This window comes from Ochotona princeps, chromosome 2, assembly GCF_030435755.1.
Source record: "Ochotona princeps isolate mOchPri1 chromosome 2, mOchPri1.hap1, whole genome shotgun sequence".
Taxonomy (NCBI): Eukaryota; Metazoa; Chordata; class Mammalia; order Lagomorpha; family Ochotonidae; genus Ochotona; species Ochotona princeps.
The window spans coordinates 36,801,242-36,825,173 of NC_080833.1; the positions used below are offsets into that span (position 1 = coordinate 36,801,242).

Consider the following 23,932-nt stretch of genomic DNA (forward strand, 5'->3'; position numbering starts at 1 on the left):
AGCGTCCTCCTGAGACTCGAAAACGCAGGGATGCTAAGACTCCAGTTTCTTAAGAGGCAAACTGCAGTACCAAGGGCAGGAGCAGAACCTGCACTAGGAAAACAGCTCAACTTCTAGAACAACTGTGGAAGGGTAGCAGTTTCTCCAGGTTAAGTAAATACCACCTGAATCCTTAAAAATAGGCTCAGAGGTGCAACAGAATATAAACAGGTTAGAGAAGGGAAATCTAATTCTATTTAACAGCTTGGGGTCAAACCCAGTCTATGAAGTTGTCTGTAATGAAGATGACACACACACATAAACTGCAAATATGGCATCAATCTTCATTCAGCACATCCATGGTCATCCAACCAGATCTTGGGCAGGAGAAACAAAGTCGAGTGTATTAGATCAAGAAAAGGAAAGGCATAGTGCAGGCAGGCAGGCAACACTCGGGGTACTTGGTGGCTGTGTGTTCACATGGCCACAGTGTAACCACCACCTTCTTCCATCACTGAGCATAAACCCATAACAGACACTACAAACCAAACATAGGCTTTGAACAATGGAAAACCAGTTTCTTATTTCTGGCATTTCAAACAATTGCCGCCGAGTCTCAAGGTGAGTTGTATTAAAACTGATCCATGGCACTGACACTATGGATAGCACATAACTTCCATTTTACCATTGTCTGTAAGGATTATAAACTAGGCTTTATCCTATTGCTACATTTTCTACAAGTCCAATCTGGGAACATTTCCATCCCCTCACTTTTTTCTCGTAATGCTCAGAGCTATTTTTTTTTTTTTAATCAGACAGATCTGGATTTTCTCCCAATAAAAATGTTATCATTTATTTATTGCACTGATTCACCTCCTTCAAACACACAGCTTCTAACAGATACACACTGACGAGTAGGGGCCACAAGCTACTGTTTTATTCTATGCACAACTTATTTATCTGTACCTGAAATCTGTACCTGAAATACACTACAGGCAACTCTGAGGGGTCTGTAGTTGAGGTCTTCACGCTGATGGGAATGACTACCTGGTTGTTTTCAGTGTTTAAGCCAAATATATGGGTATGTCTTTGGCCAGCTTACTGGTGCATGGGAAGAGTATTTAAAGCCCACATCTCCCTGCACAGGTATTTCACCTTATTATCAAAAGTTCATAAAGAAGTGATCATCTGGGAACCATGAGGACAACATGACCAGAATGCAAGTCCACTGATACACTGTGTAAAATCAACCTGCAGGTTCTCAGTCTCTCGTCAGGACCACAAACACGTGAAAGGAAACCAGGAATATGTTGAGAAGCAGTCTCAGAAGATTTGAGGACTTTCATTCCTGAATTTCAGGTAATAGGGCTCATCTCCATGATCATTTGAGGTAACAAGCACCCAGGGAAAGTCACCAGAGACACTGACTTCCTGCATTCAAGGGGGTGGACGGACTCTGGACTATACAGCGCTGAGCTGACCCTGGAAGAGGCCAACACTTACAGTCCTAAGTCTTACTCTGGTTCTGGGCACATTTCAGTTCTGCTCCAAGTCCACTTTGCTCCAGCTCAGCGATGACAGACATGTATTTGAACTCATTTGGTCTGAAGTTAAAGGTCTCCACCAGCCCGAAGGTCTCCTTTCGATCAGTGGCATAGAAGAGCTGGACTTGGTTGGCAATGCACTGTGCCTCAGCAACATTCTGTAAGGCAAAGAGAGCAATGAAGGTTTTCCCTGCATAACGTCACAGAACTTTGTATTCCGCCATGAGTGAGGCTATCCTCATTGAGTCATTGCTGCTGGACAGCTCCTCTCACCTTCAAATCTTGCTTGGGGGTCCCCTGTTATGTAACCAATCCATCCTAGGCTTACTATCATCATGGAATTTTCACTGTAATGAGCAAAGAGACTATATAAAGTTCATAGCAAAATGGAATTGAAAAATAAAAAACTGAAATGTATGCCTAATTTTTTCTTAATATGCATTTTCTATGAGCTCTTTAAAGACCTCTTGCATTTCCCCTTTAATTCCTTTTCCTTTGTCTTCCTTAGTATCAGTTCTTCCAAGAAGAGCCATTGCTGATGCTCATGTATATACTGACATCTGGTGAACATTTGCTGAAAAAAATTAGTGCATAGTTTTATGATATCTGAAGGGGTGTGTATACATGGAAAGCAAAGCTATCCAACCCCAAGAACTCACATGTAAATATTTAGTTTTAACTAATCATGCATACAATTGGATAAAACCTGTTACTGATACCACTTCAGCTAGAAAAACAGTGCTAAGGGGAGCTGTGTGATGGTTTTAAAATATGTCCATAGATTCTATGATTTCTTCCCTTTGGTAGAATTCATTTCCCAGTGAGGGCTGTATGTAGCAACTTACTTATAACAGACAAACTATGACAAAATGATGAAAACGACTTTGCTATTAAGTCATGATTACAGCTTTCTAGAATTACTTGTTTTGGTAAAGTCAGCTGCCACAGCATAAGGACATTCCAGCAGCTCCATGGCCTCTGCCAACAGGCATGTGTGTGGGGTTGGAAGTGGATCCCTAAGTTCAATCAACCTTCTGATGCCCTTAGCCCTGGCTAGCATCTTTTTTTTTTTTTTTTAAGATTTATTTATTTTTATTACAAAGTCAGATATACAGAGAGGAGAGACAGAGAGGAAGATCTTCCATCCAATGATTCACTCCCCAAGTGAGCACAACGGCCTGTGCTCTGACGATCTGAAACCGGTAACCAGGAACCTCTTCCAGGTCTCCCACGCGGGTGCAGGGTCCCAAAGCTTTGGGCCGTCCTCGACTGCTTTCCCTGGCCACAAGCAGGGAGCTGGATGGGAAGTGGAGCTGCCGGGATTAGAACCAGCGCCCATATGGGATCCCGGTGCGTTCAAGGCGAGGACTTTAGCCACTAGGCCATGCCGCTGGGCCCCTGGCTAGCATCTTAAAAGCAACTTCATGAGACCCTGAGCCAGAACCACCCAGCTAGGCTCCTCTTGAGTTATAAACTCGCAGAAACTGTAAGTGCTTACTGTTTTAACCCATTAAATTTTCGTAATCTGTTATGTAGCCCCTTATAATATAGCACCAAAGCCACACACAGAGAAGGAACCACCATCTCAAAAGTTCAGTAGCAAGGGAGATGGTGAGGGAATCACTAGGTGTAACATGGGGAGGGGATTCAGGATTCTGGCTACACCCCAAACAATTCTGGCTTGTGCTTACTTGTTCTTTTTCTTCTTCTTCTTTCTCTCTTTTATTTATTTACTTATTTATTTATTTATTTTTGTTTCAAAGGCAGATTTTTGACAGAGAGAAGAGAGACAGAGAAAGAGGTCTTCCATCCGCTGGTTCATTTCCCAAACATCCAGAGCTGAGTCATCCGAAGCCAGTTGCCAAGAGCTTCTTCCAGGTTTCAATGTGGGTGCAGGGGCCCAAGGACCTGAGCCAACCTCTGCTTTCCCAGGTCACGAGCAGGAAGTGGGGCATCCGGGACATGAGTCAGTACTCACATGGAGGAGGATTAGCCTGCTGTGCCACTGTGCTGGCCCGTGACTTGTACTTTCTATATATTTGGCATTTACAGTTGGTCAGAGGCGTTTACCCATTATCACTGTGTTCATATAGAAAAGAAATCAAACCCCAAAAGATAATGGAAAATTCCTACTGAAAGTCAATTGTCAAAATATGCGAAGTCTAACTACAGAATGATGAAGAGGGATGTATAAATACCCGTGGCTGGGCTTTTTCACCTCTGTTCCCTCTGTGAGTCTTTCAAGTAATTTCTCACACAGCAAGATGTAATTTCTGAGATAGTCTCTTCAAAAACCCTTTCCCAAAAAGCTGGCTTTCTCAAATGAACAGAATCTTAAAGCTAAAAGGAGCCTCAGAAACCACCCAGTTCTCATTTGATAGGCTATGAAAGCAAGGCAGATAAGGCTCCCAGGATGGGCTCAGGACATTCTAACAAGTGACAGAATCAGAATCACACTGCTGGTTTCCTAACCTGCTACTTTCCCCATGCGACCATGCTACTGTCTCTCTGAGGTCAAATAGCTAATGTTGATCAAGGTAAATAATTTATCCATTTTACCTTTCTTAAACTCAGGTACCTCTAGAGCAAAAACAAGTACAGTACACTGCCATATCTGGAGGCAGATACCAGCACTCTGACTCCCTAGGCAGTAGAGCCTCTGACAGCAACTGGTATTTCAGGACTGAGCAGTGCAGCTCAGCTGTGTTCACCTTAGAACACCTCAGGGGTTCCATGGAGGTGTCTCAGGGCCTTCACCTCTGTTCTTTCCCCTGGGATTTACCTATTATGATTTTGTCTGGGTAAAGGGTTTTCCCCACTACTTTAACAACAAAAAGTTGGAAGACCACTAGTATGGTGGGTGGGGAAGCAAGTCATAGGGAGCTAGACTAAATACTGCATGGCTCAACAATGAAGTTTTTAAACAAACCTTGTCACCCTTTTTCATTCTTCCAATCTATGATCAATATACCTAGTCCTGTCATTTTACTTCCTCCCTATTTCTGCAGTCATCCTCTCTCCTACACTGTCACTGCTTCAAACAAGTGCACTGACAGTCTAGAATCACAAAAATGGTTCAGAACTAAATAACAGTCTAAAATCCAGCTCCATGGGTTTCCCCATACTCATACCCTTCAATGATTCTCATGCCTCAGGATGAAGCCCACCAAGCCTCCTTTTTAAAAACACACCAGTTGCACAAACGTTTGTGCCTCACCGCATTTACTTACCATATTCCTTTTCTGGAACTCGCCTCGACCCAAAACTTCTGGATGTGGTTGCACGCTTACTCATCTCTGAAGACTCAACCCATGCGACATTTAGGAACCTTCCGTACTCTCTCTGGGCCAGGGACATTCCCCTTCCTCCCCAGCCACAAGAATCCTGTGCTTGTCTCTATCCTAATATATGCTGGATTCTAATTCAATCATCTATTTATATAGATGGAGAGCTAAACAAGGCTAGGCTCTTGAATATCCTACCAACTTCTAAGCACTAATATGAGTTGAGGGACTGGAGTTGTACGAGAGCAGCTGAAGCTTCTGCCTGCAACACTGGCATCCCATATGGGCTCTGGTTCCTGTTTTGGCTGCTCAACTCCCTACTCAGCTTCCTGCTAACAGCCTGGGAAAAGCAGAAGACAGATCAAGTACTTAGGCCCTTGCGACACGCACGGGAGACCCTGAAGTTCCCAGCTGCTAGCTTTAGCCTGGCTCAGCCTAGGCTACTGGGGCCACTTGGTGAGTAAATCAGCAGATGAAAGATCTTTGCCTCTCCTTCTCTCACTCTATAATTCTTTAAAATAAATATTTTTTAAAAAAGATCATTTGAGAAGAAGCCATTAGTTTCCACGGATTTCTATTCGTTTGTGATGGTTTATTTAGTTGGGAATACACAGCTAAGGTGCACAGATAATGCAGAGGGCCACATTATATTTCTAAGCTTCCTTTCTCTAGATCAGGTAGCTCTACAGTGAATTCCAATGTGTCTACATCTGTGCTACAGTGCACCTCACAGTAAAGCCTGACATATAAGGCAAATGCTATCTGACATGCTGTCAAATGTTAGAAGGCCAGTTTGTTCTCTTAATGATGATAATAGTGCAGCAGTTTGAGATGACCAGAGTGAGGTAGTAAAATGACAAAAAGCAGTAGACCTCTCTGAACTCTGTGATTCACTTGAAGATTAGAAAATATTGTACCAAATATAAATAAATAGATAAATAAAAATAAACAAGTAAAAGAAAAAATTGTACTATCTTTATACCACTTATTCCCATGGCCAAATCAAACCTTGCCATTATCACTAATTAGATATCCTGCAAGTCTGATTTTACATACTATATTTTGCCTGTTATAGCCTATTTTTTTTAACAACAGCCAATTTATTAAACAGTACTACAACAGTCAATTTATTAAAACAGTTGGCTTAGGTATCTGCAATGCTGACCTCTACCATGACTTTTGTCTCAGTACTGATGGCCAAAATCTGCTTAATCATCTCAAAAGGACAGTGCACGTCAATGAGCTGTTTGGGATTCTGATCTATATCAATCCCCCACCTTACTGCCTTTACTATTTCTTGATCTGTTAACTCTTGTAGGATCTGAACTGGTCCCTTCACTTACAGATTCTTTTCCTTTTGTCTCTGATCAAGTCAACACAGACCTTCTCTGGGATTTGACACTGTGTGTGGCTTGTCAGGGTAACTACACTCTGGTGAGGTGCTGCCTTTGGTCTCTAGGCATCTTTTCAGTGTCTTTACAAGCCAGAGCTGTTGTGTGGCTGCCTGGTGAGAGTGGACAGAATTAAGGCAGGTGTCTGCCTCAGAAAAGCTGTATCCTGTCTTTCTTTCTTTCTTTCTTTTTTTTTTTTTTTTTAAGATTTTTATTATTGGAAAGCCGGATATACAGAGAGGAGGAGAGACAGAGAGGAAGATCTTCCATCCGATGATTCACTCCCTAAGTGACCACAACGGGCCGGTACACGCCAATCCGATGCCAGGAACCAGGAACCTCTTCCGGGTCTCCCATGCGGGTGCAGGGTCCCAAAGCTTTGGGCCGTCCTTGACTGCTTTCCCAGGCCACAAGCAGGGAGCTGGATGGGAAGTGGAGCTTCCGGGATTAGAACTGGCACCCATATGGGATCCCTGCATGTTCAAGGCGAGGACTTTAGCCGCTAGGCCATGCCGCTGGGCCCCTGTATCCTGTCTTTCTAGCTCACTCTCAACTCCAGCAATCCTTCAACATCACTAGGACTCACAATTCTGTCTCTGACCTCCCTTATGTTTTCTGTTTTTTCCTTTTTCTCTCTTTTTCTTTTCACTTCCTTCTTCTTTTTTTTTTTCTTAAAGATTTTATTTAGTTTTATTGGAAAAGAAGATTTACAGAGAGAAGGTGAGAGAGAGAGTAATATTTTTCATTTGCTGGTTTACTCCCCAAGTGGCTGCAATGGCGGGAGCTGAGCTGATCCAAAGCCAGGAGCCAAAACCTCTTCCAGGTCTCCTACATGGGTGCAGGGTCCAAGACTTTGGGGCGTCCTCAACTATTTTCCCATGCATATGGAGCTGGATGGGAAGTTGGCTGCTCGGATATGAACTGGCGCCCCAAAGGGGTCCGGGTGGATGCAAGGCAAGGATTTAGCCGCTAGGCTATCGTGTTGCCCCTTCACTTCCTTCTTTACCTGGTTTCTGTTCCATGATCAACAGTCAGTCATTTCTTTGTGTTCACCTTTAACTTCCTCACCCCTCAATTGTTTTTACTTCCATATTCTCTTTCTTTTCCATGCTCCTAGACTGACTGCCAAAAAGTTTTGTAAACAGTACATATTTTAGGCTCATGATACAATCTCAGTTTTATTCAATTAACTGTTGTAGAGCAAAAGCAGCCATAGAACACATGTAAATGAGTGAGCATGGCTGTGTTCCAGTATTTAATGTAAAGAATTTATTAGGATACTGAAGTCTGAATTTCATGTACTTATCATGTATCATGGAATACTATTTATTTTTTTTGCCAACTATTTAAAGATGTGGGAAACACTCCTAAATCACAGACCTTAGAGGCAGTAGGTTAGATGTGATCCATAGGCTGTATTTGCTGATCCACCTTTGATAATATTTTCATACTTTCTCTTTTTGACTGAAATTTTTTTAACTTTTTCTCCATCTTCACTGTTTCCTTGGTGAAGATATGAAGTTCCGTGGCTTTAAGTACAATCTGTATGCTTATATTACATCTCCAGGATGGCCCTCTTCCTTGAGCCCCAAGATTATATATCTAATCATTTGCTACTTGGATATTTATCTAGCAGGCATCTCAAGTTTAACATTTTGAAAAATGAGCTCCTGATTTTCCTCTAAATCTGTTTCTTTTGCCACCTTTTCTATTTAATTTAATGGAAGCTTCTTATTTCTGGAAAAGATTTTGAGTGATCTGCAGTTGAGTGTGATTGAAGTTTTAGTGGAAGGAAGAATGACAGAAATGAGACTAGACTGTTTCAGAAATAACAGGCAAGAAATAAAGTCCCCACTTTGTCCTAAGTTTGGAGCCTACTGCTGGGCTGGGATACTAGCTGAATGACCTCACTTTTTCTTTTCCTCTGTGTAGCTGATAAGAGAAAGGAAAAAAGTGGTGGTGTAATGAAAAATATCAGAGAGAAGTGGCTCAAAGGTGACCACTGTTCTGTGTTCATTCTGAGCTTAGCTTCTGCACAATAGATGAGATTGAAATGAGCAAGGATTAGACAAGTTATGTAATAATCATAAAATTGCTCCTGATACCTAGATGTGCAGAGAAGACCATGGGCTTCATTAGTTAGCAGCAGATGGTTGATGGACTGTCATAGGGGTCTCAACTGGGAATGGGAAAAGCAGGAAAAGAAATGACTATATATAATGAATTTTACACATGTGTACAACATGGAGAAGATAAAAGACAGAGATTTATTGTAGATTTTGAACTCCCTACACTTCTAAAAGACACTTACTTGTCCATCTCTTATTTGAAACTCCCAAGGATTGAGGCTTAGATTCAGAATTATATGATTTCAGATAAGTTGTAAATATAAATACTATTAAACTGCATATTACACAGCTCCCTATAATCAAACATGCAAATATTGAAAGGACTATAAATGGCACATCCACTTAAGCTTCCAAATGAGTTAAAATCCAGAAGTGTCTTTTTAAAGGAGTATGAAAACCTTTTTGTTTTCTGAGCTTGTGGACTTCAGAATTATTATTTTATTTTATTTATTTATTTATTTTTTCAGAATTATTATTAAGTATCTGAAAATCTACTAATTTCAACCTGGAAAAGCTGGAGCAACAAAGGACTATTTTCCACTTTAAAATAAGAAACAAAGGGCCTGCTGCAGTAGCCTAGTGACTGAAGTCCTTGCCTTGCATGTGCCGGGATACCATATGGGTGCCAGTTCATGTCCCCACTGCTCCACTTCCCATCCAGCTCCCTGCATGTGGCCTGGGAAAGCAGTCGAGGATGGCCCAAAGCCTTGGGACCCTGCACCCACGTGGGAGATCCAGAAGAAATTCCTGGCTTCTGGCTTCAGATCAGCTCAGCTCTGACCATTGCAGCCACTTGGGGAGTGGATGAAAGATTTTCCTCTTTGTCTCTCCTTCTTTGTAAATTAGCCTTTCCATTAAAAGAATAAATTATTCTTAAAAAAAAAAAAAAAGAAACAAAGTATATACAGGCCTGTGGACTTTCACTTCTTATGAGTGTTAAAGGAGTGTGAACACCATTAGGGACATTAGGTAAATTCAAAGAGGTACGCATTGATTCTTACCAGAAATGTCGAATCCATTTCTGCTGTCATCAGCACAATGCCCTTTTCTTCCTTAAGCTCAGGATAGTGATATAGAATCAGCTGGCTGGCTGCAGCATCCCCTCGGGTCTGTAAGAAGAAACACTGATCAAGGCTCCAGCGCAGCAGCAATTTCAAGGTGGTAGAGGGTCTGAGGGAACTCTGGCTTACAGCAGCCCCTTGGGTGGCTAGTGAATTAGCTGGACAGCTGGGATGCTGGGGCAGGGCCAGGATTGCAAAGGCATGGTAAAAGTGGCAGTTTGCAGTGTTATTTGTGTCTTCAGTTGGAAAAGGTTTTTTTTTTTTCCCTGAAAATGTTTACAGTAGGCAATGAATCCTTCATTGTGGCCACACATTTTAAACAAAATGGTACAAGCAGCTACCAAATCAAGGTCTAAAGAAAGCAATGTGCCTCTGTAATTGTCACTTTAACGCTCTGTTGCATTTCACACCTGAAACCTACCCCCTTGGGTGGCTCTGAATGCTCTTAAGCTATAGAGCTGCAGAGTCTGCACACAGGCCTGATCTGGAATATGCAGTTTTAACATACAATCTGGTTGAGGGAGGAATGGGAGAAGCAGAATTAAAATATATTTCATGAAGAAGTTAGGGCAGTGGTAACTAGACCTCAAATCTAAACTAAGAAGAGAGGCTGGGTTCAAAACTAAAGTTCCTTTATAGTGTAGGAGGAAAAAAAAAAAAAGATCCCTGGATCTTATTTTTTTAATTTTAGCAAGAAATGATCAAAGAATCTAACTACTAGTTATAACATCTAACCACTGTTACACTGGTCCCAATAGATCAGCTTTTCAGTTATATCTATTTCCTTTAAAGATTTATAATTTTAATTATTTGAAAGGCAGAGTGTCAGAGAGAAGGGGGGAAGAGAGGGAGAGAGAAAGAGAGAGACACCATCCACTGGTTTATTCCCCAAAGGGATGCAATAGTCTGGGCTGAAGCTAGGGACCAGAATCTCCTTCCTGAGTTGCAGGGGCCCAAACACTTGCCCCATCTTCTGCTGCATTCCCATCTTCTGCTGCATTCCATTAGCAGGGAGCTGAAGGAAGTGGAGCAGGCATGACTGGAAGCAGTACTCTAATACATGATGCTGGCACAGCAAACAGCAACTTGATGTGCTACATCACAATACCAGCCATTTCTCAGTTCTCTTGAACACATTCATTATACCAATTGTTTAGATGATTCTAATATTACACTCATCATTTTTATGATAATTATGTTTCTGGATCTTTCTCCTTCATTTGGGTAAAGGCTTCATTAGGGTAGGGATTTTGTCTAACAAATCTTTAGGTCCTAGTTCAGTTTCCAACACACCTATATAATAGTTAAGGTCATAGAGTCTGGTATCAAATAACTTGTACTCAAACACAGTTCTATGAATTATTACTAACTTCTCCAAGTTTATTTCATTCTTTGTAAATACAAATAACAGTTATCATCTCACAGCACATTGGTGAGAATTAAATTATGAAATGTATATAAAACACCTGTTACATAATAAATACCAGATGACTCAGTGGTTAAGACACATGTTCCACATTAGAGTATGGGTTTGATTCCAAGCTCCAGTTCGTGACTCCAGCTTCTGGTAGTGTAGAACCTGCGGGCAACTTAGGATGGCTTAGGTAATTGGGCTGCTGCCACTCACATAGGAGACATGGATTGACTTCAGGCACCATTAGCTGTTACATTTGGGGAGTAAGCTGGTGGGCGAGAGTTCTATTTCTGCCTCTAAATACATTAAAAACAAAACCCAACCCAACTCTAACCCAGCCATATTTGTTAGGTGAAGCATATGTGTAATTGCTAGAGTCGGGGGAAGAGATAAAAGAGAGTCAGAGAAGATGTTCTGGGTCTTATCTAATTTCTGGGTTTTCGGCAGGGCTTAGGAAACTGACTTAACATACCAAGCATGACAACTCATCATTGCTGCAGCAAATCCTGTGCCCCCAATCCTCTATAAAGATACCCATCACCAAAGGGTAGCTCCTTCCTCTAGGGGAGGGGAAAAGCCACCTACCTGAATATTTATAAGTGCAGTAAAGTGGAGTTCAGTGCCTGTCCACTGTCCTACAAAGAACTCATAACCTTCCCTCCTTGGCAGTGCACACAGAAACTGTGGGAAACAGATTCACAATAAGGTAGGTGAATAAATGAGTTATTTGCTCTATGTTCAACTGCCTATATAATTTACTTCATTTCTTCATGTCCGGTTTTTAAAACTTTTTTTTAAAAAAGATTTATTTATTTTCATTGGAAAGGCAGATTTAAAGAGAGAAAGCAGGAGAGACAGAAAGATCTTCCTTCTGTTGATTCACTGTTCAACTGGCCTCAACAGCTGGAGCTGGACTGATCTGAAGCCAGGAGCTTTTTCTGAATCTCCTGTGTGGGAGCAGGGTCTCAAAGATTTGGGCCATCCTCTACTGCTTTCCCAGGCCACAGGCAGGGAGCTGGATGGGATGTGGAATAGAGCAGCCAGGATTCGAACCTGTCCCATATGGTATCCTGGAGCAAGCAAGGCAAGGATTTAGTCACTGGGTCATTGTGTTGGGCCCACCTGGTCAATTTTTTATATTTATAAAGTAATATATATACATTTATGAATAAAAATTAGTACTGTTTACATGCTTAAAAACTTAAATCTTACCACACCATACAGATCCTTTTGTAACTTACTATTTTTTTTCTATTTTACATTATGCTTCTGAGACTTGTTTGTATTGATAGCGTAACTTCAACCCAATGATTTTTTAAATGTTGTACAGAATTCTACTGTAGAAATTTATCATGATTTAGCTATTCTTTTTTGGGTCTTTTTCAATTTCTAAACTTTCTAATGCTATTGAACTAACTTGTTCCAACTGCTATAATCACTTCATTTTCTTTCAGCTCAAGCTAATATTGGAACACGGCTCTAGACTAAATACCAAGAAATACTGGTTTTATGTTCAAGATGTTTAGAATTGGGGATGAGTGGTGGGGAAAAGAATGGTGCCAGAATAAAACGAACTTCAATACACTCAGGCAAGGAAAAGTCATCTATTGCCAACCAACCCCACTCTGATTTTCTATCAGATGAGATAGCTTCAGTGTCTTGACAGTTGATCCCTTATTAGGAAAAAGAATGTTTTCACAGCTTTGTTGAGGTATACTGGAATTACAATAAATTGCATATATTTAAAATGTACAATTTGATGAGCTTTGATATAATATACTGTGAAACCATTACTATAATGAGTAAGTGAAATATCTATCATCTTGTGCCCCTTTGCTATTCATACTTACCTCCTGTTCCCAACCATCCCTAACGAAACCATGGCATATGCACATTTTATCTTTTTATTTTTCTGAAGGGGTGAGGGTGGGGCTGGCTTCCTTCATTCAGCATAATTGTTTTGTGACATATCCATTCTGGGGCATGTATTAGTTCAAACCTTTTTATTGCTGAATATGACTCCACTGTATATGGATGATACATGGGCACAAATTCCTTATCTGTGGTGGATATCTAGACTGCTTCAGTATTTGATTAGAATACTGCAGTTACTGTATGCATAGACGTGCTTTCAGTTTTCCTAGGGATGTATTTAGGAATGGAATACCACATTAGTATGACAGGTACAGGTTTCGTTTTCACAGAAATCACAAATTGTTTTCTGAAGTGGTTGTATCACATATATTGTCACCAGCAGAATGCAAGAGTCCCAGTTGTTCCACATCCTCACCAAGACGTGGTATGACCAGCCTTTTTCACTTTAGTCATTCTAGTGGCATTTCAGAATAGTTTTAAACTGCATTCTCATTATTACTAATGATGCCAGGCATCTTTTCAGGTTCTTATACTCTGTTACTTTGGTAAATTGTCCTTTAAAATGGGTTGCTCCACCTTTTGGCTATTGTGATTTACCTACTATGAACACAGGTCTACAACAGGCTCTTTCCAACATCCTAATATAACCATTGTTTTTCTTTTATACTTGTGTGTTTTGTGTGTGTGTGTGTGTGATGAACTTAAGAAATCTTTGCCAAAGCTCAAGATCACTCAGATTTGCTTTAACTGTCTTCTAGAAGTTTTACTTATAATTATGATCTATTTACTATGATTTTATACACAATGTAAAGCTTATTTTCTATTTTTATTAAAATTTTTTTAAACAGATTTATTTACTTGAGAGACAGAGTTACAGACACAGAGAAAGATCTTTCATCTACTTGTTCATTCTCTAAAAGGCCAACACAGCTGGAGCACAGCTGGGCTGAAGCCAGGAGCCAGGAGCCTCTTCTAGGTCTCCCATGTGCATGTAGGGGCCCAAGGACTGAAGCCAGCCTCTGCTACTGTCCTAGGGAAAGCAGGGAGCTGGACTGGAAGTGGAGCAGTCAGGACTTGAACCAGCGCCTATATGGAATGCTAGCAATGCAGGCAGCAGCTTCACTTACTACCCTGGCAACTCACATATACTTGCTTTTTTTTATGTAAAGGTGGATTCTGGAGAGATTTCATCGTGATGGGAGTGGCGAGATCAGCAGCAATTCAGGACTGTTGAACCATCAAAACCTCTTGAGAAATTCATGGTATTGTAAATTTCTATTTTTCTTCCTGTTGTTGATTTTGTATTGTGGCTTTAAATTTAAGTGGGATATGTGGTGACTGTGTAATGGAGACTATCATGTCCAGATGTGAGGATGCATTGCAGTGTGCATCTCTACTTTCAGATCAAAGATGGACTACTAATGAAACTATTAGCTGTATCTTGACACTAGGACGCTGGACTCTCAGCCATTGTCCATGCCCGCAATGATGAACATGTGACTGTGAAGAGCTATGTTGTGCAAATGATATAGGGGAATTCGGTTGTGCAGGGTGGGGAGGGGGCAGGGGAAATCCCAGGGCCTACGGAACTGTATCATAGAATGATGCTAATAATTTTTTAAAAAGTTAAAATTTAAAAAAAAATTATATATATATATAATAAGCTTGCCTAAAATGTTTATTAAAAATTTTTATTTGGGGCCCAGTATCATAGCCTAGTGGCTAATGTCTTCGCCTTGCATGCGCCATGATCCCCATATGGATGCTGGTTCTAATCCAGGCTGTTCCACTTCCCATCCAGCTCCCTGCTTGTGGCCTGGAAGCAGTCAGGAATGGCCCAAAGCCTTGGGATCCTGCACCCGTGTGGGGGACCAAGAGAGGCTCTAGGCTCCTGGCTTCAGACTGGCTCTGCCCTGGCCTTTGTGGCTACTTGGGGAGTAGACTGGCAGATGGAAGATCTTTCTGTATCTCCTTTATGTAAATCTGCCTTTTCAATAAAATAAATCTTTAAAAATTTTTAAAATTTTATTCAAAGCAGAGATCAATTTACAAAATGTAGTCATCCGATCCATGAATATGGTATCTTTCCATTTAGTATTTCTTATTTCCTGTTGGTAGCTGTTTGAAAAATTTTCTTGAAAACCCTGGACATCATTAGTGACACCAAATCAGCTGTCCACCTTACCCATTCTTTCCTTTAGGCTTTACTGGAGTTAATTTCTCCAGCAACAATCTTATAATTCCTCTTGGGTACATTTTACCAGGATAGCATGGCCAAAGGTAGGAAAAAAAAAAAAACCTGCATTCTCATCCCCTTTTGAAGATATACACAGTGGAAGAACTCATTCTGAAAAACAGATCCATGATAGAGGGACATGTGTTTGCAGCTGTGGTTAAGCCATTGGTTAGACATCTGCACACAACACTATAGTGCTTACATTCAACTCTGGAACCCGGAAAAGGCTCCTGGTTCTGGAACAGCTCGGCTCCAGTCATTAAGGTCACTTGGGGAGTGAACCAGCAGATGGAAGATCTTTCTGTTTCTCCTTCTCTCTGTAAATATGCCTTTCTGATAAAAATAAAATAAAAATCATAATAAAAAAAATCTACATCAGAAAGGGCAGAGATACGGTAGCTGGTTAAAAAGACAAAGGTTTCCTGAGCCAAACTCATATTTTGTAAGGCTGAAAACATTTATCAATACAATCAACATGTCAGCATGTAATCTCTTAAATAAACAGAGCACTATAATGTGAGAGCGTATGGAATATGATAGAATTGGGTGAAAAACATTCTTGTTTGGCAGGACTGTCCAGCAAACTTTACATGGTCACCAGAAACTTACTGTTGGACAGGATTGGGCCCGGTTCCAGATCAAGTCAAATTTCTCTTTCTGTAAGTTGGAAAAGAAGAAACAACTCACAAACAGGAAAATAAAAACTACAGTTACATTCAAGTTCAGCAAGACTGAATTCCAGAACTGACATACTAGTAAAATAATCTTTCCAGTTCTATCACTCATATGACAGGATAGAAAAATCTAGTCGTATGCTTTGTTGTTCATTGTCAGAATTATATTGAAGAAGAGGTACTTTAAAGTTCTGAATTCTTTAGGGAACTCTGACAAGTGGGAGAGACATTACATCCCTAAGTCAGTCTAAGGGAGAGCTGAGGAGGCCTGTCCACAAAATGCAGTACCAAAGATTCAAAATATCATGAGAGGTATAAATTTTTTGGCTGCTGAACTCACAAATATAAAGGTGTCTCAAAAGTTGTCTAAAAAAGTCTAAGAGCTTAAAAAAAGACAGTAGTTGGCACAGAACGTTAAGCTGCCACTTATAATCTGGGGATCCAGTATCCGAGTACTGGCTTGAGTTCTACTGGCTCCACTTCTAAGTCTGCCTCCCTAATGCACCTACGAAGGCAGCACATCTGGGAGATCCAGACGAAATTTCTGGCTCCTGGCCTGTCTCAGGCTGTTGTAGCCATGGGACGTGAACCATTGATGGGAGAATCTCCCCTCTCTCTCTATTACTCCGCTTTTCTAATAAATGTATCTTAAAGTTGAGAGGGTGGAAGAAAGGCAAGGGACTGCCATCGCTATTGTGGCATAGTGGGCAAAGCCAGTGCCTATAGCATGGACACCCTATGGTGCCAGTTTGAGCCCTGGCTGCTCCACTTTCAATCCAGTTCTTTCCTAATGGTTTGAGAGAACAGGGGAACAGGCCTAAGTGCTTGGCCTTTGCACCCACATATGAAGTGCAGAAGTGCTGGCCTAACCCTGGCTGTTGTGGCCATTTAGAGAGTGAATGAGCAGATGGAAGATTTTGTCTTTTCCTTTCTCTGTGTAACTCTTTCAAATAAGTAAATAAACCTTAAAAAGAAAAAAATAGTGGTACTCTCATAATAACCAAAAGGCCTGACTTTTACCTTTCTGCCTATATGTTTTCCTCCTTAATCTTAGACTTACTCACGAAAGTTCAGTATATAATTGTGAGCTTGATATAAATCTGACCTAAGTCACTTCCTCTTCAGGGAAGAAAAACAATGAAAGGATTAGTTTAATTCTTTAAATTCCAGTTCTTCAAGTATTTTCTTATTGCAGATATGAGCAGAAGGACATTAAACCCAAAAAGGCCAGGATATCAGCTCCCAGTCACAAACCTTAATGGTCAGGAGTGGCTAGTGACCATCTAAAAGATAGCAGTTTTAGGAAGAGGAAAACCCAAGACAATGTCACTTGCAAAGGGGCAACACCAGGGAAAGAAGTTCCAAGTTAACTCTGGTATAAGTTCCTTTATAAACAGAAAGGAAAGAAAGCTATGCTAGAGGCCTTTCTTAAATTCCAGCAGCCTGTTTCAGAAAACATCAGAATAATGATGACGATGACGACAATAACAATAATACACTTGGAAATTATTCAGTACATGAACTCATACATGCTCCCTTGTCAGAGATTTGACTCAGACCTTTCTAAACCAAAATGAGGGAAAACAGAGCCATAAATACACCAAATGAAGCTTTCAATCTTGGGTACTTGGGGCACAATAAAAACCTTCAGAGCTGTAAAACCCAAGTTCTCAAGAGGCTATAAACACAGAAAAAGCAAGGGCAACTGCCAGCTAGGGTTAGAGGGCTGACCTTTGTGGTATAACACTTTCATTTGGTTTTCAAACTACTTACAGGAATAACTGCGAAAACTGTATCTTTTGCTGCAAAATACTGTTGCCAAATCTGTAAAAAAAAAAATCAATAAATAAAAAAGAAAGAGAGGGTGTCTGTGACACACAGGTCATCTTTCTAACCTGTGTCAGAAATGGTGACAGCTTTCATTGCTCAGGGCAATATAGTATTTAATGTTGGGGAAGAAAAACCCAACATAATGCTTTTATTACTAGGACATGATTACAAAAAAGATTTAACATTATACAATCTTCTGTAATAATCTTCCATCCGTAGTGCTGGCATCTCATATGGGTGCCAGTTCATGCCCTGGCTGCTCTATTCACAATTCAGCTCCAACCCAGCTCCCTGCTTTTGACCTGGAAAAGCAGTGGAGAATGGCTGAAATCCTTGGGTCCCTGCCTGCATGTGGGAGATGCAGGAAGAAGCTCCTGGCTTCAGATCGGCTCAGCTCTGGCCATTACAGCTCATTTGAGGAGTGAACCAGCAGGTGGAAGATCTCTTTCTTTCTCCTTCTATTTGCAAATCTGCCTTTAAAATAAAAATAAGTGAATCTTTAAAAACAACATAACTAGCTGCTGGTTCACTCCCCAAATGGCTGCAACGGCCAGAGCTGAGCTGATCTGAAATCAGGGGCCCGGAGCTTCTTCTGGATGTTCCACATGGGAGCAGGGTCCCAAGGCCTTGGGCCGTCCTTTACTGCTTTCTCAGGCCACAAGCAGGGAGCTGGAAGGGAAGTGGAGCAGCTAGAACATGAAACAGCACCCATATGGGATCCTGGTGGATGCAAGGCAAGAAGTTAGCCACTAGGCTATTGCGCCAGGCCCAAAAGTCTAACTTTAAGAGGACATCTATCTGGAAAGGCTGTATAGTAATCCAGGTGTAAATACTGACGATCTTAAGTGGGATGTGGAAAATAGGAATGAAAAACAAGCAAAAGTTGACTACACACACATGAATGACACTCAGAAACATGTTTTCTTATGCTACTGTTTTCATGCAACTCATTGACCTTTGCCTTTTTTTATTTTTACCTTTGATTTTGGACATAAGAAAATGTCAGGAAATACATGTACTGTTTTATTCTTAGATTTGGTGCACTGGATACATTTTTTCACAGGTTCTGCCAATCCATTTTCATTGATTACCTGTTTTATTTCTTCTGCGGTTTTTTCTTTAACCATCTCAATGTTAAAGATTGAACTGAGAGTCTTGAAAGAGAAAATAAAAAAGTAATTAACATTTATTTATAAAAACAAAACAAAACAGCTTCACTCTACCCCTAAGCCCTATGGCAAACAATATGTCAGGGCAGTGAAGTCTGAGGGCAGGGAACAGGTCGTAGCCTCACGTTCAGGAAGAGTGAGCCCCCAGCCAGGCAGGCTTTCACGGCTGTATTCCTGGGGAATATCTATCAGTGCCTCTGTTCTTCCCCAACACGTCACCCTCACAATGAGTCTTGAAGCACTGTGCAGTTGGGAGGAGAAATCTTTGTTACTTTTAACTTAACTGCTATTCTGCCAGGGGTGGCTCTTTATTAGCAAATTAAGTGATAGTCTAAACTTGTTTTTATTTGAGTTTCTAAACTGCTGCCTGTAGAAAGAAATGTCACCACATTTCCACCAGGACTTTCAAGATCCACAATTATGCTGGGAGTTACATCAAGGACACAAAAATACATAGAAATACTGATCATCTCTAAAGTTGGAAACTCATAGTACATAATCACCAAGCCACAGCAAATGTGTTCAAACTTGGCAATCTCTCATTACAGATGTCCCATAGGACATCAGAGCTGGATTTCTGTATTTAATTAAAAACTTACCTTGTCTTTAGTAAATCCTCTACTCATAGGCTGTTTCCCCAAGGTGTTTGTCTGAAATGTAAGAGAGGATGTTAATCTACACATCACTGATAGGAAAAAAGACCTTCAAGCTAGGCCAGGTGTCCAGCCTCATTCAATGACTTTGCTTTTGAGAACTTTCTTCTCTCCACTCTACAGTAACCACACACTGCATTAAGAGTGACTGTTTTTGAGATAACTCTCCTCTGACGAAGACTCTGAGATGCAGAGATGAGGAAGGATTTGTAAGTAATACCAGTTATTATCCACACTAGACCTGCCATGATGGACAGGAGGGGTCCCTGGGATTTCCTGTGCCCTGCCCTCTGACTTGTTCCTCAGTGAGCAACAGAGAATGAGAAAGGGAGGGTGCTTTCTCCAAGGCTGCTGCTTATCTGTGGCAGAACTTTCAATGGTAGGCAGCCCCAGACGAGCCTTTTGGAGAACTCGGTGTTAATACCTCTTCCACCTAATTAAGACTTCTCCTCAAAATGGGTCAAGAGTAACAGTGAAGGGCTGGCACTGAGGTTTGATGAGATAATCCTCCACCCACAAGCACCAGCATCGCAGACGGGGATACCCTGGCTGCTCCACTTCCCACCTAGCCCCCTGTTTATGTCCTGGGAAAGCAGTGGATGGAAGCTCAAAACCTTGGGACCCTGTACCTGTGTGGGAGACCAGGAGGAGGCTCTTGGCTCTTGGCTTCAGATAGGTTCAGTTCCTGGCATTTCGGTCATTTGAGGAATGAACCAGCAGAGGGAAGATTTTTCTCTTTCTTTCTCTCTGTAAATCTGCCTTTCTAATAAAATAAAGAAAACTAAAAAACAAAACTAAACCGAAACAAAAAACCATGGGGGCAGTAGCCAACCAGCTCGCCCTATCCTTTGAAAGAAAAAAGGATAAGAGTGATTATTTTCTCTCCTATGCCACCCTCTGTGATAAAGACCACAGCCAGGAGATCCTCTTCTGAGCTGTTTTTATCAGTAGAGATAGTTGACAGATGGCCGTTAGATGGTGTTAAGTCTTATGCCCAATTTCTAAGTTCAAGACCATGCCTTTAAGGAAAGGAATCCAGTTTATAAATGGAATTCTGAGGCTGAAATAAACACTTTCTAAGTCATACCACGTCTTATTACTTTGCACTTTATTGACTCCAAATCCTTTCATAAGTGATACCCATAGAATGTGTATCCACAAAGTAAGGCAAAAGCCTGGTACAGAAAGACTTGTTGGACACTCTGTCTTATGGATATACCACTAATACATCAGCAACATCCTATTACAGCCCTTCTTTCTTGTAAACATTTCAAGTTCATACCATTTATTCTGAGGTGTACCATTAAGGCAAAATAAACAAACCCCTCCACTTGCATAGATGCCTTCATATTTCAGTACTGGAAATTGCTTTTTCAGAGTTATCCTCCTGGCACTACACTATCTTTTCTCTACTCCTTAAGCTCAAATATCTCAGCTTGGAGGCTAATGCCTAACCCGTTCTATTAGCCTTAACACTCCCCTTTCTGTTGTAAGGGCAAGGTACTTTACTGCATCATAAAACCTCATGTATCTTCTAAGCTCTCCCTCTGTTTAAGCTAAATCCTTAACATGAGGGTTAGTGTGGAGTTGGTGACCGATTATCAGTAAATTAATTGCCAATGGCCAATGATTTTTGAAAACAAAGTTTTATTAGAATACAAATGCAACTATATACTATTGTGTATGCTTGCTTCTGCACTTACAAAGCTAAGGAAGAGAGATCATATGAGCTACAAAATCTACAATGCCCACCATCTGGTCCTTCACAGAAAAAGTCTGATGACCCCAACTCTACATAAAACTCTCATTTCCTCATCACAGTTAAATTTGAATCTTCTGGATCCTTCCTACCCTAGGGCAGGTTCCAGTTCCCCTGAAGCCTCCTCTGATCCGAGAGCTCACTGCCATGTAAATGCCTTGTCTTGACCACTGGACTGAATGCTCTTCATGCCACTGGATTTCCATCCACATGCCCAGAGCTTTGCACACAAAGAGCAGGACACACATTCACAATGGATATTGACAGGTTCTCTTCAGCTCATCTAGCTCACCCTGATGCAAGCCATTTTAAGAATAATAAGTAGAGGATACCCGTAGAGTGGCCCAGAAGGCTAATCCTCCCCCCTGTGGTGCCAGCATCATTGGTTCAAGTCCTGGCTACTCCATTTGTGATCTAGTTCCCTGATAATGTGCCTGGGCAGCAAAGGATGGCCCAAGTCGTCAGTCAGGCTCCTGCACCAATGTGAAAGATCTGGAAGAAGGAAGATCCCGACTTCTGGCTTTGAACTGGCCCAGCTCTGGCCACTGTAGCCATGTGGGAGAAAGAACCAGTGAATGGAAGATACCTCCTTCTCTCTTTCTGTAACTCTGTCTTTCAAATAAATAAAATAATAAATAATAATAATAATAAAAAGAATAATAGATTGACTAATAATACAAAAAGGTGCAGGCCTTACCTTCTCTTCCACACTTTTGATAAAATCACCTTGCCTGGAGTGCCCCACTGGCTGCTTCCGAAACTCGCTGCGTTTCTCCAGGCGGGACTCAAAGGCAGCCGGATCAGTCCTGATCAAAAGTAAATCAAAATGCCTGTTCAGATTTTGAAATAATTGAGTATCATGTTCCTCGGGGAAAGGACACAGGCATTCAGAGAGGCCGAAGAAATTACATTCAGTTAGTAATGACTGGATACAGGCCTAGAAATCCAGAAACTGCAAAAAAGAAATCCCATCATTCAACATGGCTAATCTGTAAGGCATCCCAGGAACTAAGGCTATCCCTTAGGGTGACCAAGAGCTCTGTTCCTCCAACGCTTGCACTCTGGGTACTTTCTCAGGCCAGAGCCTGGCCTAGTGGCTAAGACGACTCCATCCCATATCAGAGTACCTGGCTCCTGACTCTGGCTTCTCCCTAATGCAGACCCGTGGAGGCAGCAGTGATGGCTCCCGTACAGCCTCCCACACAGATCTGCACCAATTTCCCAGCCTCTGGCCTGCCTACTTCTGACTGCTGCGAACATCTGCAGAGTAAAGCAGCAGATGAGGGGGCTGCACAGTGGCTCAACAGGCTAATTCTCAGTCTGCAAGCATTGGCATCCCATGTGGATGCTGGTTCATGTCCTGGATGTTCTACCTCCCACCGAGCTTGTGGCCTGGGGAAGCAGTGGAAGAGGACAGCCCACAGCCTTGGGACCCTGCACCCACATGGGAGACTCAGAAGAAGCTCCTGGCTTCGGATTGGCCCATCTCTGGCCATTGCAGCCATTTGGGGAGTGACCCTCTATAAATCTGTCTTTCAAATAAAAATAAATAATCTTCTAAAAAAGTTTTTTTTTTTTAAGAAAAAAAAGTTCTTTGGGCAGCATAGCTGATAATGGCATATTTAGGTGTGTCCACTTTGGTGAAGGGGCCATTAGGGTCTCCAGCTCCTTGGCATGGAGACTTGAATGCGTCATGGTGAGGCCTGCAGGATCCAGGGACATCTTAGCTACCCCTCTGGTGGCCCTTCCCAGTCAAGAAATTATGGGGGTATCTCTTCCATTAAACTCTTTTCACAGTGACAACAAACACAACTTTCTTTACTGCTGACCTGTGTGCCAAGCCTCCACAGTGAGTTAGCTCCTCTGAGAACAGCCACGCTGGGTGGGGGTCTAGTTCAGTGGTGGTGTGGTATTGCTGCAGGCAGCCCTGCTAGTGGTCACAGCCTTCCTCCTACTCCCCAGCCTCTCATTCTTGTCCTCAGTGAGGGAGTCTGGGAGCCCCAGCTCTGGGCCCGGGGTTTAGCGGACTCAGCTTGCGACCTTGAGCAAGTCCCTTCTCTGATAGGCTTCATTAGTGGGGACCGTGCTCTTGGCTACCTGTCTCACAGGGCTGTCCTGAGGCCAACTCAGTGCAAAGACAGGAAACTGTGGGAAGAGCCAGGGCTCCGCAGGAGACAGCTGGGTGACCTTAGCACAGGAGCCTACCCGCATCATCTGCAGGGTGGGGACAACACCAGGCCCACGTGGCGCAGGGATGTCCCGCGGCCCAGCCCTCCCCCTCCCCACGCGGGGCCCGCACCTGCGCAGCCGCTGAATTTTGTCCCGATAGCGGTCGTAGTAGGGGTTGGCCTCCAGCTCGGCCCCGACCCCGCTGTCATTGGCTCCCCCCGCGGGTCGGCCGGAGCCGCTGCGCACCGGGAACACGCGCAGCTGTGCTGCTGACACGAGCCCCGGGCCCAGGGCACGGCTACGCACCGTGCACAGGCCCCGGTAGAGGCCGGCCACCTGCAGGACGGCCGGACCCGCGCCGCCCGCTGCCGCCGCCGCCACAGCCGCCATGGCCGTCCCCGCGGTCGCCTCCACCTCGTCAGGCGAGCCGGCCTCGGCCCGCGGCCCGCGCGCTCGCTCCATCTCCCTCCGGGTTCGCCGTGCTGCCGCTCGGGCACTGAGGTTCCGCGGGCTCAAGGTTCCGGGTGCGGGTGAGGGGGCTAGGGCGTGGCGGGGCGGCAGGGAGGACCGGTCGCTGCGGCCGCAGCCCGGCGCCCTTTCCCCGCTGTGTGTGTGTGTACCTGCCGCGGCCGCGTCCCTGCAGGAGCCCTCCCTCCGGGGACCAGCAGCCTCTGCGCGCCAAGTCTCCTCTCCAAAGCCCAGTGGGACCTCGGGTTTCCTCAGACCGTGCTCCCGGGACCCTGGCTGTGGTAGAACACCTTTATC

The 23,932-nt window shown here is 42.7% G+C and overlaps 1 protein-coding gene across 2 annotated transcripts; it reads right to left on the reverse strand.

Moving 5' to 3' along the window:
• Window positions 1-1,141: 1,141 nt before the first annotated feature.
• On the reverse strand, window positions 1,142-23,799 carry ATPAF1 (ATP synthase mitochondrial F1 complex assembly factor 1). Of its 2 annotated transcripts, none has more exons than XM_004599428.4 (9): window positions 23,298-23,788; window positions 21,696-21,804; window positions 19,186-19,236; window positions 18,509-18,571; window positions 17,361-17,411; window positions 15,523-15,570; window positions 11,388-11,483; window positions 9,329-9,436; window positions 1,142-1,681 (listed from the first exon to the last, which is right to left on the reverse strand). In XM_004599428.4, exons 1-9 carry the CDS (start codon window positions 23,627-23,629, stop codon window positions 1,487-1,489), a joined length of 1,053 nt encoding a protein of 350 aa, XP_004599485.2. In that variant the 5' UTR covers window positions 23,630-23,788; the 3' UTR covers window positions 1,142-1,486. The 2 variants fall into 2 exon arrangements, with proteins under 2 accessions (XP_004599485.2, XP_058536900.1); XM_058680917.1 differs by lacking the exon at window positions 1,142-1,681 and adding an exon at window positions 5,003-5,147 and having other exon boundaries at window positions 23,298-23,799.
• Between the last annotated feature and the right edge of the window lie 133 nt (window positions 23,800-23,932).

What these genes read in the sequence shown, in the direction of transcription:
- ATPAF1 (XM_004599428.4), bottom strand. Translation starts at nt 23,629, where the DNA reads ATGGAGCGAGCGCGCGGGCCGCGGGCCGAGGCCGGCTCGCCTGACGAG. An exon ending in AAAATTCAGCGGCTGCGCAG is followed by an intron (nt 21,805 to 23,297) that starts GTGCGGGCCCCG and finishes ACTTTTGATCAG; the next exon opens with GACTGATCCGGCTGCCTTTG. An exon ending in CAGTTTTCGCAGTTATTCCT is followed by an intron (nt 15,571 to 17,360) that starts GTAAGTAGTTTG and finishes TCCAACTTACAG; the next exon opens with AAAGAGAAATTTGACTTGAT.